General features: G+C 47.2%; 1 protein-coding gene across 1 annotated transcript in view; it reads right to left on the bottom strand.

Annotated features, from left to right (window-relative positions):
- Positions 1-16,128, bottom strand: part of si:ch211-184m13.4 (uncharacterized protein LOC798560 homolog) — a 28,831-nt gene extending 12,703 nt beyond the window's left edge. Inside the window, exon 1 of the mRNA XM_056289896.1 lies at positions 15,843-16,128. Within this exon, the coding sequence (XP_056145871.1) occupies positions 15,843-16,128 (286 nt within the window). The remainder of the gene's footprint in view (positions 1-15,842) is intronic.
- Between the last annotated feature and the right edge of the window lie 1,247 nt (positions 16,129-17,375).

A 17,375-nucleotide genomic window follows, 5' to 3' on the forward strand; every position in this document is an offset into this window, starting at 1 on the left:
CAGTGCCGTGCTTAAATAAGGCATCATCTGCTATACAATCAACCCCAGGCATCATACTGAATGTAGCTGATTCCACAGTCACAAATCTTGAGGGAAAAGATTCGTCATTATCCGAGTGTTCATATTCTTTGTTTTCATTTGCACTGCCTGGATTTTGATGCGTTTTTGACCTTTTCACTACCAGTGGCGGTATTTGCTTCCCTGGAGCACTAATTGGCAGAAACCCACAGGGCAGTAAAAGATCCCTGTGTAAGGCGCGCAAAGGACCCTTCTTTGTCTCTGGACACACTCTGGGAGATCACTCGGGCGTGATACAACTACATGTACATCTGCCTCCCACTTGTTGGCCAGTTTCTGCTTCCCTCTTAATCACACATTTCTGACTAGCACTCAGTCACCTGGTTCAAGACTAGAGTCTGTGACCTTTTTAATAAACCTGGGTTTATTACGCCCAGCAGATGTTTTAGCATTTTTGCTGGAAAGTGCATAGCTATCTTTCAGACGATTCTTTAGGTTTTGCATTGTTACAGCCCCAGTGGCATGTGTTGTGTACAATTACCCTCTCGTATACAAACCTAGGGTTTGTTTTTATGGGAGGGGGTGTTATGGCCCTAGTGCCATGTGTCTGTAACTTTCCCTCTCCAGGTAATGCCCCACCTCCTGTGGAACTGCTGATTGAGCCCAGCTGACCCCAATTGCTCATCAGCTGGGTATATACCTTGGAGAGAGACACTCAACAGTGCCAGTGGCCATTGTTGGCAGCCAGAGTGAGAGAGACGGCCAGTGGGCCATTGTTGCCAACCAGAGAGTGAGCTCTTGTGTCAAGACTCTATACTCCTTGAGAAGGAGGGTGAAATCTGTTAGTGTTCTTGTTTCTTTGTTTCTTTCTTTTTGTTTGTTTAGCTAAGCCTGGTTAGTTAAGAGCCAGCATCTTTAGTTGCCTTTTTATTCTATATTTTGACTTAGATTTATTTACAAAAATTAACTCTATTTGTTTTTACACCTGGTTCCACCTCCCACCTTTCTTATTCCCCCGGGACACTTTTATTTTCTTTGTTACTTCCCCTCATCCCCTGGACCTTTAACGGGGAACGTAACATGCACATGCTGTTAACGGGACCAAGACTGATCAGGAAGTTCAAAGGTTAGATCTACAGGGAGCCTCGGCTGTCTCCCAAACATAAGCTCATAAGGAGCAAAAACCCATGACCTCATGCTTTGTACAGTTATATGCATGAACCAGGGGTTTAACAAAATCTCGCCAATGGGATTTATCCTTGTTATCCAGAGTGCCTAACATCTGCAATAGTGTTCTGTTGAAGCGTTCAACAGGGTTTCTTTTTGGATGATATGGAGTCGTTCTTGTCTTTTGTATCCCTGCCATTTCACATAGCTCTTTTATAGTGCACAACTCAAATTCTGGGCCCTGATCACTATGAAGCTTCTCAGGAAACCTATAATGCACATTCAAATTGTCCCATAAAAACTTAGCTACAGTGCTTGCTTTCTGATTCGGTGTTAGTGTGGCAAGGGCGTATCTGGTAAAATGGTCTGTTATTACCAGTATGTCCTTGGTGTTACTCCGATCTGGTTAAACATGCAGAGTCCATGCAGACCAGCTCCAGTGGTCTACTGGTCTTAATATTGACCATTGGGGCGGCTCTCTCTGCTGGAGTCTTCCTGCGCACACAACGGTCACGGCACGCGCTTCCGATGACCTCACGGTCTCACCATCCCACTTCTGACACCAATGTAGCGAATTCAGGGGGGGCAGCCCGGGTACCGTCGCCACAGTCGGGATGCGAACCCGTATCTCCCGCACCACGGGCGACAATGTTAACCAGTCGACTAAAGGGTCCGACGCGTTAGCCAAGGGCTAACGTGTCTACTTATCTGTGCACGTTACAATATATATACAAATATATATATGTTGTTTGTTATTTGTCCGTCGCAGCGACGAGGTCCATCTAGTCATCCTGTGATGGATGACTGATGACTTGCGCAATGTTTAAAGTGAGGAAGAGTTGCGCATCATCAACCACACTCTCTGGTCCGAGACCACCTACTACCAGTGGCAAGACTAGCGAGACGATTGGCAATGGAGACGGATGCAGATTTTTCCTCAGGGTTTCTTCCCAAAGCCTTTCCCATAGACGAGTATACCCACAAGGCAGCAGAGGTTTTAAATCAGAGTTTGCCTTCTCCTAGATGAACTGCCCGACAGGCTAACGAGCTTCATCTACCCGGGTTTGAAATCAGAGTTGTCCTTCTTCTAGATTGGCTGCCAACCAATCAACCCACCCGGTTGTACCGCCGGGAACCCGGTCACCCCTGCAACAGTTTTTGTGAAAACAGGAGATACCACGAGAAGATGCTGCTGCAGACACATTTGCGTAGGAGCGGCCATATGCTAAGGTACTGATGGACCCACGGGATCACCACCAAGAACCGAGAGGCCACCGCTTCGCATTCCTTTTGGTAAGTAGGACATCTGGCCCAATACTCGCCACCTCCATATATATATATATATATATATATATATATATATATACACACACACACACACACACACACACACACACACACACACACTATAGTATGTACAAAAGTATTGGGACACCTGGCCGTTACACCTACAGGAACTTTTATGAGATCCCATTCTAAATCCATAGGCATTAATCAATATGGAGTTGGTCCCCCCTTTGCAGCTATAACAGCCTCCACTCTTCTGGGAAAGCTTTCCACAAGATTTTGGAGTGTGTCTGTGGGAATTTTTGCCCATTCATCCAGAAGAGCATTTGTGAGGTCAGGCACTGATGTTGGACGAGAAGACCTGGCTCGCAAACTCCGTTCTAGTTTGTCCCAAAGGTGTTCGATGGGGTTGAGATCAGGGCTCTGTGCGGACCAGTCAAGTTCTTCCACACCAAACTCACCCAACCATGTCTTAGTGGACCTTGCTTTGTGCACTGGGGCACAGTCATGCTGGAACAGAAAAGGGCCCTCCCCAAACTGTTTCCACAAAGTTGGAAGCATAGAATTGTCCAAAATGGCTTGGTATGCTGAAGCATTAAGATTTCCCTTCACTGGAACTAAGGGGCCTAGCCCAACCCCTGAAAAACAACCTCATACCATTATCCCTCCTCCACCAAACATTACAGTTGGCACAATGCAGTCAGGCAGGTAACATTCTCCTGGCATTCGCCAAACCCAGACTCGTCCATCAGACTGCCAGACAGAGAAGTGGGATTCATCACTCCACAGAACACGTTTCTACTGCTCCAGAGTTCAGTGGCAGTGTGCTTTACACCACTCCATCCGACACTTTGCATTGTGCTTGGTAATGTGCTTGGTGATGTAAGGCTTGCATGCAGCTGCTCGGCCATGGAAACCCATTCCATGAAGCTCCTGGCGCACAGTTTTTGTGCTGATGTTAATGCCAAAGGAAGTTTGGAACTCTGCAGTTATTGAGTCAACAGAGCGTTGGCAACTTTCACACACTACGTGCCTCAGCACTCGTTGACCCCGTTGTGTGACTTTATGTGGTCTTGTAGTGACCTACTTGCAGGTTACATATTCACCATGCGGGCCAGAGATGGTGCCTTTAAGACAGTGGGCGGGGGTTAGCAAAGGGTATTGTGGGTAGACACGAAGCTGAGGTTTAGCAGAATCAACTGCTGACTTAGTGTTTTGTTGGAGGAAATAAATGACCCCACGGCTGTGTGGTCAAAAGGAGAAGTGGTCTCGTCTCCTTTCTTTCATCCTCCACATTGGTGAACCCGGCGTGATGCCATTGAGAATGAAGCTACCAGTGCAGCGGCAGTGGCTAACGCCGTCTCACTCCAACTGCCCGACTTCTGGGAAACGGCTGCGTTAGCATGGTTCACTCACACCGAAGCCCAGTTCGCTATTAGGAACATCACCGTGGATGAGACCAAGTGCTACTACGTCATGGCGGCACTTGGAACATCTACGGCGTCACGGATATTGGGCCTGCTGCAAGCCCCGCCGCCCGTGGATAAGTACGGTATGATTAAAAGACACTTGCTGCAGGTTTTTGACCTAGCAGAGGTGGAGTGGGCGGACTGGTTGTTTTCACTGAAAGGCTTGGGAGACGGCAAGCCATCGGAGCTAATGGACAAGATGCTGAGTATGCTGGGTTTGTGTGACCCCGCCTTCCTTTGCGGCCAGCTGTTCCTCCGTCAGCTCCCCTCGCACCTCCGTGCTGCCTTGGCCGGCCACCAGCAACTTTCAGGAGTTGGCCGCAGAGGCTTACAGGATTTTTCTCGCCAGCCGACAGCAGTGTGCAGCCACTCTGCTGCCTGCCCACGCTCTTTCACCACCACTGGTTGAGAGTGCAGGCATCGTCGCGGCAGCTGTTTCTTGTCAGCAGCAGGACTCAGGGGGACTGTGCTTCTATCATGCTAGGTTTGGAACCAAAGCCAAGCTATGCCATGCACCATGCACTTTCAGCAGGGTGGGAAAAGCCAGGGCTGGCGCTCAGTAGTAGCCCTGAGCATCGGCCAGGAAGGCAGGCTGCTGTTTATTCAGGACACCATCTCCGGTCGGCGGTTGCTAGTTGATTCGGGCGCACAGCGGAGCATCCTGCCTGCGACACCAGTGGACGCGATGGCCAGCGGATCCGGCCCCCCTATGGATGCTGCTAACGGCACCCCTGTACGCACCTATGGCACGAGGTATGTGGAGGTGGTCTTTGGAGGTCGGTGGGTCGGCTGGGACTTTGTAATGGCGAAGGTGTCCATTGCCCTCTTGGGTGCGGATTTCCTACGTGCCCGCTGCTTGATTGACGCCGTCTCCTTCTGCTCCTACCCATGTACGCTTGGGGAGGCGGGTCCCATTGGCTTGTCCAACACGATTGCCACCGGGGATGAATTTCAGCGTCTGCTCGCTGAGTTTCCGGACCTCACAATGCCCATCTTCTCATCAGCAGTCGCCAAGCATGGAGTGGAACCCTACATCACTACCACAGGCCCCCCAGTCTATGCCCGTGCATGGCGCCTTGACCCAGCTAAGCTTGCCATCGCCAAGAAGGAGTTTGCCAACATGGCATGCCTCGGCATCGTGCGCCACTCCGACAGTCCATGGGCCTCCCCCCTGCATATGGTCATGAAAGGTAACAGTGGCTGGCGCCGATGTGGTGATTACCACCGCCTCAACAACGCCATGACGCCAGACCGCTACCCCGCCCCGCACATCCAGGACTTCTCCGTGCACTTGGGGGGGGGCGGTCATCTTCTCCAAGGTGGACCTCATGCACGGATACCACCAGGTGCCAGTCCACCCACAGGATGTGCCGAAGATGGCAGTAATCACGCCGTTCAGCCTGTTCCGAGTTCCTGAGGATGCCGTTTGGGCTCAAGGGGGCTGCACAGACCTTTCAGCAGCTCATGGACTCTGTGCTGTGAGATATGCCGTTCCTGTTTGTTTACCTGGACGACATTCTCGTGGCCAGTACGTCCGCAGAGGAGCACCTGGTCCACCTCTGGCAGCTGTTCGAATGGCTCAGCCAGCATGGGCTCATTGTCAACCTGGCAAAGTGCCAGTTGGGCCTGCCAACCATTGATTTCCTCGGGCACCGGGTTACAAAGGATGGAGCAACCCCCCTCCCCGACAAGGTGGACGCCATCGCCAGGTTCCCACACCCGAACACGGTAAAGTCCCTGCAGGAGTTCCTGGGCATGGTGAATTTTACAACTGGTTCATTCCCTGGGCGGCTCATCTCATGTGCCCCCTGTATGAGGGGGCACATGAAGGGTAAGGACCCCAAGGACCCAGTGGACTGGTCCGAAGAGAGAAACTGGGCATTTGAGGACGCTAAGGCTGCGCTGGCTGACGCCACCTTGTTGGCGCACCCATCACCAACTGCCCCAGTAGCACTCACCATGGATGTCTGAGATTACGCCGTGGGGGCAGTATATGAACAATGGGTGGGCGGAGCCTGGCAGCTGCTTGCTTTTTTCAGCCGCCAGCTGTGCATCAGTGAGAGGAAATACAGTACCTTCAACTGGGAGCTTCTTGGCCTGTTTCTCACCATCCGCCACTTCCGGTTCCTGCTGGAAGGCCGCCTGTTCTCTGTGTTTGTGGACCACAAGCCGCTGACATTCGCCATGGCCAAAGCCACCAAGCCGTGGTCTGGGCGCCAGCGGCGCCAGCTGTCTTACATCTCGGAGTTCACCACTGACATCCAGCATGTGTCCTTGCCGGCAACGCCAACGGGCTGTATTCCAGGACGCTGATGGCGTTTTTACTCCAGTCCCAACTTCGCGGCACGGCCTCCCTCAGCCTTACATCCCCAAGGACCTGCAGTCGGCTGGGTATGTCTTCATCTGGCATGACGCCCACCGTATGTCCCTGCGGCCCCCCTACAATGGCTCCTTCCGTGTCCTGGCAGCGGGGGCCAAGAACTTTGTTGTGGATGTCGGTGGTAAGCAGGAGTGGGTTTCAGTGGACCGCCTCAAGCCGGCTCAACTGGCCCAGCCCTCTCGGCGTGGACGCCCCCCTGCCCCTACACCCATCAAGAGGAGCCGTTTTGGCCACGTTATTCATCCCCCACGTTGATTTTTTTTCTTTTTGTCATGGTGAATTCTGAGGGGGGGGGCGTGTGTAGTGACCCACTTGCAGGTTACATATTCACCATGCGGGCCAGAGACGGTCCCTTTAAGACAGTGGGTGGGGTTAGCAAAGGGTATTGTGGGTAGACACGAGGCTGAGGTTTAGCAGAATAAACTGCTGACTTAGTTTTTTGTTGGTGGAAATAAACGACCCCATGGCTGTGTGGTCAAAAGGAGAAGTGGTCTCGTCTCCTTTCTTTCAATTTCACAGTCTGCCACTTTGTGGCTGAGTTGCTGTTGTACCTAAACGCTTCCACTTTTCAATAATACCACTTACAGTTTACTGTGGAATATCTAGCAGGAGAGAAATTTCACGAACTTATTGCAAAGGTGGCATCCTATGACAGTACCACACTTGAATTCACTGAGCTCTTCAGAACGACCCATTCTTTCACAAATGTTTGTAAATGCAGACTGCATGGCTAGCTGCTTGATTTTATACACCTGTGGCAATGGGTCTGAATGAAACACCTGAATTCAATGATTGAGTGGTGTATCCCAATACTTTAGTACACATATAGTGTGTGTGTATGTGTGCATATATATTATTGTGTTTATTTTATCTTTTATCTTTCTTGTCTTATGAAAACTCTAAGCCATATCACATGTATGTTCTTAGTCCGTTGATGACAGTGTTTGTGTACTGGTCTCAGAGGATCTGAGCAATAACCCAACTATCCAGTCAGCTAAACTCTTCGGCAATCAATCATTTCAGGGGTCGGAGGGAAGTTTATGACGTTTACTTACCAAAAGGTGAAACTGAAATATACAAACACAATATAACACCGCAGTTACAAAACTGAAGGTACTACAAAGTAAGTACACAATATGAACACATAAGACATATCAAAAGTACAAATAAGAGTGCCTCAGAGCACGAAATAAGAGCTGCAGACTAGCCAATAGACCCTTTTACAGCCTATGTCATCAAAAGTATGCGCACGCATTTAGGTAACGGAAGTGAAACGCTACCCCAGTCTCCCAATTCATTCATGGATTCAGACGAGGAAGAGGAGATTACAAAGTTTATTCAGAAGTATAACCAGCATCAAAATGTCCGGTTGTTGTGTGTTTGGCTGTACGAAACGCTACTCTACCAACAGCGGACTGAAGTTTTACCAAATTCCGACGGGATCATGACCATTTCAGGGCAACCGGAGGCGCCTGTGGTTGCAAGCCATCAAATGTATTGATGAAAACTGGACTGAGGACACGATCAAAAATGCTCGCGTTTGCAGTGCTCATTTTATATCAGGTAAGTTATCTATCTGCTCTTTGGTTTCACTGGAATGCCTGGTTTAGATGTAGACCAATATCTAAAGTAACTGATAAGCAGCGTTAGCTGGTATTATTTGGCTATGGTGTGTCTGGCTATTTACAGGTGAGGCGTCACTGGACTCACAGAATCCTGATTTTGTGCCCTCTGTGTTTAAATACACAAAACAAAGTCAGAACCCCGAGGCAAAGGCGGATAGGTAAGAATAATTAGGCCTAACACTTCCTAATCGTTTTGGAATGACTTTTCCCCTCTTTCATTTCATGCTATTCAGTGCACTTTGGAGCTTGCAGCTGCTGGCTTTGAGAAAATGGGGCTGAATTACAAATATTTACCGTCTTAAGTTTAAAGTGAAGATAGGGATGTCTGAGATAGGATTTTTCTCCAGTTGGTATTAAGCAAATCATAAACTAATATCTAATCGTAACCAAACAGTTAAGATAGGATCTGCAAGTTAGGAATTTCCTGTAATGTGGCCTCTGATCAGTATTTCTGTTCATAATTTAGCTTTTTAGTGTTAAGGTACCATAGGAAAAGGAGACAAGATGAAAGGGTTTACACTCCACCAAATCAGCCTGCTCCTTCTGAAACTCCAGGACAAGTCAGCAGCATGGATCACTGTCCTGGTAAGGATATATTTTTGTTGCGCAATCAACCAATTTGTTGTGAGTTTGTGCCGGTATATCCTAACTGTTTGCTTTTCTGTTAAAGCTGAAGAGGACATCCCAGTTCCAAGGACAGAATATGATGACCTGAACCTGAGGTACACTCAGCTTCAGAATGACTATGTCAACATGCAGCAGGAGTGTGAAAAACTATGGGCTGAATATGAGAAGCTTAAAGAGGAGCTGCAAAACTCTACGTTTTCCTATGCCATTATTAAGTTCAACATGGGACAACTGATTTTTTTCACAGGACTTACCTCCATTATCTTTGACTGGCTGTGTGCAAAAATAACAGACAGTGTAGAAAGAATTAGCCAAAACCTCTCTCTACGGGATCATCTATTGGTTGTGCTAATGACATTAAGGCTGGGCCTAACTAATACGGATTTAGCCTATAGATTTAAGGTATCAAAAACCACCTTATCAAATATTTGTCGGAGCTGGATACCTGCTATGGCCATAGTCCTCACGCCACTCATTAAATGGCCAAGTAAGGGAGCTATACTAAAGAACATGCCTAAAATCTTCAAGCGAAACTTTAAAAGATGCCGGTGCATAATAGATTGCACAGAGGTTTTCATTGCTAGACCCAGTAATCTGACTGCCAGGGCCCAGACATGGTCAAATTATAAACACACCAACACCATTAAATATTTGATTGGCATCACTCCAGCTGGAGCAATTTAATTTCTGTCCCCTGGTTGGGGTGGGCGGGTTTCTGACAAGCAGATAACAAAGGAACATAACGATGAGATTCTGGCAGATGGGGGATTTCTAATCCAAGATGAACTTGCAGTTTATGGAACCACCCTTTGTATACCTCATTTCACAAAAGGAAAAAAGCAACTCTGCATAGGAGGTGGACTCATCGAGACAACTGTCTCGTGTAAGGATAAATGTGGAACGAGTAATTGGATGATGGAAGAACTTTAAGATTTTGCAAACAGTAATTCCAGTGTCACGGTAACATTCTCGATGATGTGATAGTGTGTCATGCTCTCACAAACCTCTGCAAAAGTGTTGTTTCCAAAAAATCTAAAAAACGAGTGAATTCTATCATTCATATGTTGCTGTTTCACAAACAGCACTGCACTGTGACTTGTCAGAACATGTAACATTGTTTTTGTTTTCCTCTCCAAATAATTTAGAACTGCAACTATTAATTGAGAGCTGTTATAAATATACATTTTGACAACACCTTGACCCGAGTCATTTATAAGAAAACTTGTGCAAATTCTCTGCTTTTAGCCTCTTAAATGTGAATATTTCTCTGGTTTATTCCCTCCTCTGTGACAGTAAACTGAATCTTTGTGTTGTGCACAAAACAAGACTTGGCAAGACTTCGGGTTTCAGGACACAAAACTCAAGAGTCTATGTCATGGTATTTTACATTTTGTACGTGACCACAGACAACATAGTTGTAAGCACCCAGTGACTTGTATGCCTGCAACTTCTCTCTTGTGTATACGCTCGGTTTCTCCACCAAATATGTATATATATATCTGGCCACTGGATATTAGGCCACTTAGTAACGTCTTCCACCCACTCGGTAATACCACATGGATCTGGAACTTTCGCAATCTTTTGTCGTTAATCCCCTTGCATAGTTTGACAAACTAGCTAAATCTGCCATACTTCCGTTGCCTAAATGCGCGTGCATCCACACCTACATCATCACTGTTTACAAACAGTAAAAGGGTCTATATACAGATAGGTATAACGTAGCATACGACTAGCAAAAGAGAACATGCTAACACATAGCAAGCTAGCACAAACCAACACGGCATAACATACTACAGATAAAACGAAAAATGAATGGTATAGACTTTTGAAATGCTGTAGTAAATATAGGCCACATAAACTGAAACACTTACAAGCGTGTATCAAAATGTAAGACTCAAGGATGGCGGATAACCTTTTGCGGCACACATGATGCACTGTTAAGACAGTATAACAAAAAAAAAAAAAGACAGTATAACACTTCCTGATTACTATTTGCCGCTCGCGAAGGAGGTACTTCAAAATAAAAGTCCGTCGACAGAATAAAGGTCTCAACTTAAATAATGACTAACAGAGTCCAGAACAGTTTGTGTATACTTGCTTGTATCACGAATGAGTGTTCTTGATGTGTGTGTGTGTGTGTGTGTCTTGTGACTGACAGATTCGTTATACTGCTGTAACATGGGTGTTTATGGGATGCATTGTTGTCAGGTGCTGTGCTTAACTCTGTCTCTGTCTTTTGCTATATCTGGAATTATTGATACATACAAATTGTGCATACCACATTGCTGTAACTGTTTCTTGTAGTATACTGCCTGGAGAATGTAACTTTTCAAGCCCCTTGAGGGTTTTTAGGCAATTCTCCTTCACATTCTGTTTCCAATTATATATTGTATCTTTTTTTTTTCATATGTGAAAACAAACAAACTCCTAGTTCTTTTAAATCAGGGCTGAAAACCTTCCTCTTTGCTGCTGCCTTTTATTAAATCAAATTTGAAGCTTTTGATTATCATCTTACACTGCACTGTAACTATAACTCTTTTTCTATATTTTATTTGTTCTTTTTTATTGCCTTATGTTGCTTTTATATTTTTATATTTGTCTTGTTGCTGAAATGTGCTATACAAAGAAAGTTACTTTGCCTTGCCTTTTTCAGCAAGTAGTGTAAATATATCATGAAGGTCTGGTAGTTCCATGCCAGTGATTTTTGCTGCTATCTTTACAATCAATTGAAGCAGTCTGCAGTCCTGAGCAGTCAGGTTGCCAAACCACACTGTGATACAGCCTGTCAAGTCACTCTCCATGGTACTGCCATAAAAGTTCATAGGCGCTTTGATACTCATACCAAAACTCCTGAGACGCCTCAGAAAATACAGTCTCTGCTGTGCCTTCTTCAGGATGCAATTGTTGCTGAGAGACCATGTCCGGGTGTCTCCAATGTGTAAACCGAGAAATCTAAAACTTCCACAATGTCAACAGATGACTCACTGATGGAAATAGGGATGTGATTTCCCCTGATCTTTCTAATGTCAACAATGATTTTTGTCTTACTGACATTTAGAGAGAGGTTGTCATCATGGCACCATATGGTCAAATCTTCCACTTCCCTCCTTAAGTTCCTCTCATCACTGTTGCTTATTAGTCCAGTCACTGTGGCGTAATCTAAGAATTTAGTGATGCTGTTGTCATATTTGGCAACACAGTCATGTGTAAACAATTCAATAGGGGATTCAAAAGGGGACTGAAACAGCAGCGCTGAGGTGCACTGTCCTAAAAACTAATGTAGATGTGTATGTTTTACCTGTTCTCACAGTCTGGGGCCTGCCTGTCAGGAAATCAAATAGCCAATTACATATAGAGTTATCCAGACCAAGACCTCCGAGTTTCAACACCAGTTTGGATGGTACAGTTGTATTAAAAGCAGAGCTGTAATCAAAAAACAACATTCTGACATATCATCTTATCCCGGCATGCACTGGGTGGAAAACAGGGAGACATCCTGGACGGATCACCAGTCCATCACAGGACATCACGCTCATTGTTCACTCCTATAGATCATTTAATAATTAATTGATTGTTATTATTAGCCAATCTGACCACGCCCTGTCTAGTGAATTCACTGTAATGCCCTCAGGCCGGCGCTATAAAGCGCCCCGTAGGAAAACGAATCGCCATTCTAAGTCCCTCATTCCTTCTGCTATCAGGCTGTTAAATGCTGAGTAGTCATTTCAAATAAATGCTTTATATCGTTTTAACCACAATAGTTGGTTTATACCTTGTTTGTTTTCACATGGCCTGTGGGCCGGTACGTTCACTGAACGTAGCGGTGGAATGTAACGTGCAATGCATCTTAGGATGCTTCATTTATTTCTTTATTTCATTCTATTCTTTTAACTTATGTGAATTTTTATCCTTCGCCTGATCCTCGTGTGAGTCTGCATGCAGGGCCAGACGAGGGGGACAGTGTGCATCTCTTGCCCATGTACTGATCTGTCTATTGTCTCTGACGTACTGACGATTGCCACTTGTCTGTGAGTCTGTGTATAGTCTGGGTAGATTGTAAAACTGAATTGCCCTTCTGGGATAAATGAAGTTGTCTGAATCATTTATAGATTCCAGTTCACTGAAAAGTTATGTGTTTGAACTGTGAGAGCAAGCTCATGTCAGCAGAACATGCAAAGTCCACACAAATGGACTGGAATCAAACTCAGGGACTCTCTTGATGTGGGACAAAGGCGCTAACCCCTAATCTATGGTGCTGCTCATATGTGATATTATTACAGATAAACATGCAACCAGAACCATTTGTCCACTTCTCTTATGTATGTAGGCCATGCTAGTGTCACGCTGTTGGTGATTAGCACACATGCTGCCAGTTTAGCTTCTACCTGCAGCTAACTGTCAATAGCTTTACAAAAAGTCTCCTGACTCCCCCACCCCCATCCATCTGTCTATCTAGCTATCTATCCATCTGTCCGTCTGTCCATCTGTATCTATCACATAAATGCACACATGCACACACAAACGCACCAATGTGGGCATGTAGTATTTATGTCACTGGGCTCATTTATAAAGAGTATCCATCCATCCATCCTTCAATTACCCAAACCGCTTATCCTGCTCTCAGGGTCACAGGGATGCTGGAGCCTATCCCAGCAGTCATTGGGCGACAGGCGGGGAGACACCCTATCACAGGGCCCACACACACACATACACACACACACCTAGGGACAATTTAGTACGGCCGATTCACCTGACCTACATGTCTTTGGACTGTGGGAGGAAACCGGAGCCCCCAGAGGAAGCTCACGCAGACACGGGGAGAACATGCAAACTCCACACAGAGGATGACCCGGGACGACCCCCAAGGTTGGACTACCCTGGGGCTCGAACCCAGGACCCTTCTTGCTGTGAAGCGACTGCGCTAACCACTGCGCCACCGTGCTGCCCCACTTTTCAATGAGAATGAATGCTTGAGATTTATTTCGAACATGTAAACAAACAGAATAAAAATATAAATTAATACATAGATAAAAAAATATTTATTTTTATTTTACTACTTTACTGATCCCCGTTGGGAAATTCCTCTGCATTTAACCCATCCTAGCTGTGTAGCTGTGTAGATAGGAGCAGTGGGCAGCCACCGTGCAGCGCCCGGGGACCAACTCCAGTTCATCTTGCCATACCTCAGACGGGAGTATTGACCCTAACATGCATGTCTTTCTGATAGCAAGGGAAACTGGAGCACCCGGAGAAAACCCACTGCAGACACGGGGAGAACACGCAAACTCCACACAGGAAGGACCTGGAATGACCCCCGCAAGGTTGTAAAACCCCGGGGTTCGAACCTAGGACCTTTTTGCTGTGAGGCGACAGCGCTAACCATTGCGCCACTGTGCCGCCAATAATATATATATATATATATATATATATATATATATATATGTGTGTGTGTGTGTGTGTGTGTGTGTGTGTGTGTGTATGTGTGTGTGTTGTATGACTGCTGGGATAGGCTCCAGCATCCCCGCAACCCTGAGAGCAGGATAAGCGGTTTGGATAATGGATGGATGGATATATCCATCTATCCATTATCCAAGCCGCTTATCCCAATTGGTATGTTCTTTCCTGAGTAGCTTCATTGACAGCTGATGATTGCTTATAGCATGAAACAGGCTTGTACTGTCTCATAAAGAATTTACTTGACTCACTGGATTATTTTGCTCCTTATTTGTTGAGCACTTTCCCTACTGTTGAGTGTTTCTTTTAACAAAGTTTTATATACAAAAACGTACACACACACACACACACACAAATATAAAGAAATAAAGAAGCTAGAGTATATGACTAGAAAATGCATTTGCACCTTCACATACCAGGCAGTGAGTGTGTGAGTGTGTGTGTGTGTGTGTGTGTGTGTGTGTGTGTGTGTGTGTGTGTGTGTGTGTGTGTATAGCGGGTGGAGTGGAAAGACGGGCTGCAGGAATGATCAGAGTCACGCTTTAGAGATGAAGAATGGGACGATCAGGTGACACAGGCTGTGGTTTTATATTGCCTGTCGTCCTCTGTGGTTTCACTAGGTAGCGTGCATTTGAGGTGAGAGCAGGCAGGCCTGAGGTGGGACTGAAAGCAGATTGGGAGGGAAGCGTTTCTGTTACCGGGGGGGGGGGGGGAAATGTCACCGACCTGTGATGTTTGGAGTCATCACTGACACCATGAAGACGGAGACATACATATCTCAACCACCAACCACCAGAAAAGATGAAAAACCTGCCAGAACGATAAAACATTTCTGAGAACTTATTTATTTCACCGTTCGTCTTTTTTTTAACCAGGAAGCCACATAGAGATGAAGGATTAAGAAACGGCAGCATGAACGAGAAAAATAGTCTCTGAAAAACAATGCAAGATAGATGGAAACAAACAATTAAATGGTCCATAAAATAATGCTATAATCTGATGCTGGTGGACAAACGGTAGCGCTTCTTGCATACCTGAGTAGGCAGACAGGTGTGTAGGAGAAGACCATGGCTCGATCACAACAAAACGAAAGAGCTCCTGCACACCTGCTTCTTCATTTGCAATGAAAAAAAATCAAATGACCTCAAAAGGTCTTCATCAGGCAAGCATCTTATTTTGATAAGTCGTCTTCCTGATGAACACCTATTGACGTCTTAACGTTGTTTGATTAAAAAAAATCATTTGTAAGTGAAGAAGACTGCCTAGCAGAACATTTTCTTTAAAAATGATTTGACTACAGCAACTAGATTTCTATTTCCGGCTATTGCATTAGTCTACTTCATGGACCATGTTGGAATCCCTTCTATATGGCGAGCCAAACAGTTCAGAGGGGAGTGCCAGAATAAAAGAACACTCCTGGGGTCGTGCAGTGTATGGGACACAGGAGCTGCCATTAAAACTGAATCCTTGCCTCTCCTTTACCGTCAGTTGAAGTGGGATTGAGCGAAAGAATGGAGAGGGAGATCCAGAGACTGGAGTGGGACATCGAGCAGATGCTTTGGTGCTTGGAAAATCTGACGTGGCAAATGACGGCCTGCCAGAAAGGGATGTTTTGCAGCCCAACCTGATGGCTCCAGTGCACCATGGCTCCACTGTCCCCTAGAGGCCCGGAGGACCAGCGCCTGAGTGTGAACACTTCCCGTCACCGTCGATCACTTCCTGGAGGACCAGCGCCAGCCCTAGCTCATTGTTTAAAATAAAGATATGTTTTTGGTTTTTTTTTTTACATTTGTATGAAAAAAAGAGGACCAGCACCGGAGAGCAGCTTTCCGCCACCATCCATCACCCCCTGGATGCCAGGAAGACCAGCACCAGGGAACGCACGCTGCTTGCCGCCGCCAACTACCTCCTGGATGCCCAGCGCCGGAGAACGCACACTGCCTGCCACCGTCAATTGCTCCTTAGTGAGCAGCAGAGATACAGCGCCTATAACACCAGCCAAGCTGTCCAAATACAATAGGATGATGCTGCCAGAGTCATACCTCTCGCAAGTCCAATTGGCGGCATGGCATAATGGGTGGTGTAACGAGGAGATTGTCATCCACCTGGCTCTGGCATTAGAGGAAAAGGCCTTGCAGGTGCTCCTCGATCTAGCCCCAGCACAGCAGCAGGACCTACAACCCCGACTATGGCGCTGGACAGGTGATTTGGGTGACGGCCCTTCACTGACCAGAGCATGGAGCAGCTAGCCAGCCGCTACCACCACCACGAGGGAGAGAGTCTGGGTGCCTTCGCCGCAGACATTCGGCTACATGCCCAGCATGGTTACCCGCAGTTCGATGCAGCCGTTAAAGAGGAGCTAGCCCTGCACACTTTCCTGCGGTGGCTCATGCCGGGGTGGTTGTGCCAGCAGATTCGCCTCGCCATTCCCCAGCCCCTAGGCAAGGCCCTCTGTGAAGCTGAACAGGCCGAGGTGATACTCTCCACGTGGCTTACCCAGCAGAAGGCCCCCGCTATCTAACTGCAAGTCAGGTTGGCCGACAATGAGAAAGAGGTAGAAGAGGTCTACCGAGTTCAGCTTCCACCACAACAGTCTCGGAGATGGCCCCCAAAATCCAGGTGACATCCACTCCGGCCGACTGAATGCTGTTACCGTTTTGACGAGCCTGGACGCATAAACCACAACTGCCCAGCACTGGCACCAAAAGCCAGAGTCATCTGGCTGGCAGGGAAACGATGGTGGAGTGACCTAGTGAGAGGACTGCCACTCCAGTCTCCAGCCCCCCCCCCTTCAAGGTCTATGCATGCTGGTTGGCAGCCTGAGTCACACCAAAGGAATGTATTTGGATTGCCAACTCGATGGCCGATCCTGCCGGGCCCTGTTAGACACGGAGTCTACCATTTTCCTGGTGCGACCTTGTGTCCCCCTGGGCACCACTGGCCCCCTCTCAGTGGCGTGGTCACCAACCAACTCAGCTGATGACGGTGACAGGGGAGAAGACTGGCATGAGAGGAAAGAGGTCACAGTGAGTCGAGGCTGTAGACCAGCAGCTGACACACTACTTCCGGCATGCCAATATCCGACCCACTGGGGAGCCCTTGTTTATGTGTGGGAGGCAACCATCTCCCTCGGCACGAAGACCGAGGCGCTCTGGTCTGGCCTGAGGAGGAGAGGGCTCAGAGGCCGGCGAGTCAGTCGCTGAGCAACTGCCGTTCAGCAGGCTCAGAGCCCCGGTTCAGCATTAGAGTGCCGCTGCTGCCAGCGGCAAGATGAGCAGGGCCAGATGATGCGGACGGTGGCAGCCATCCAGACTGACAGCAACGAGGAGATGTTGTTCCCGTTGACCA

This window comes from Lampris incognitus, chromosome 11 (genome assembly GCF_029633865.1).
Source record: "Lampris incognitus isolate fLamInc1 chromosome 11, fLamInc1.hap2, whole genome shotgun sequence".
Lineage (NCBI taxonomy): Eukaryota > Metazoa > Chordata > Actinopteri > Lampriformes > Lampridae > Lampris > Lampris incognitus.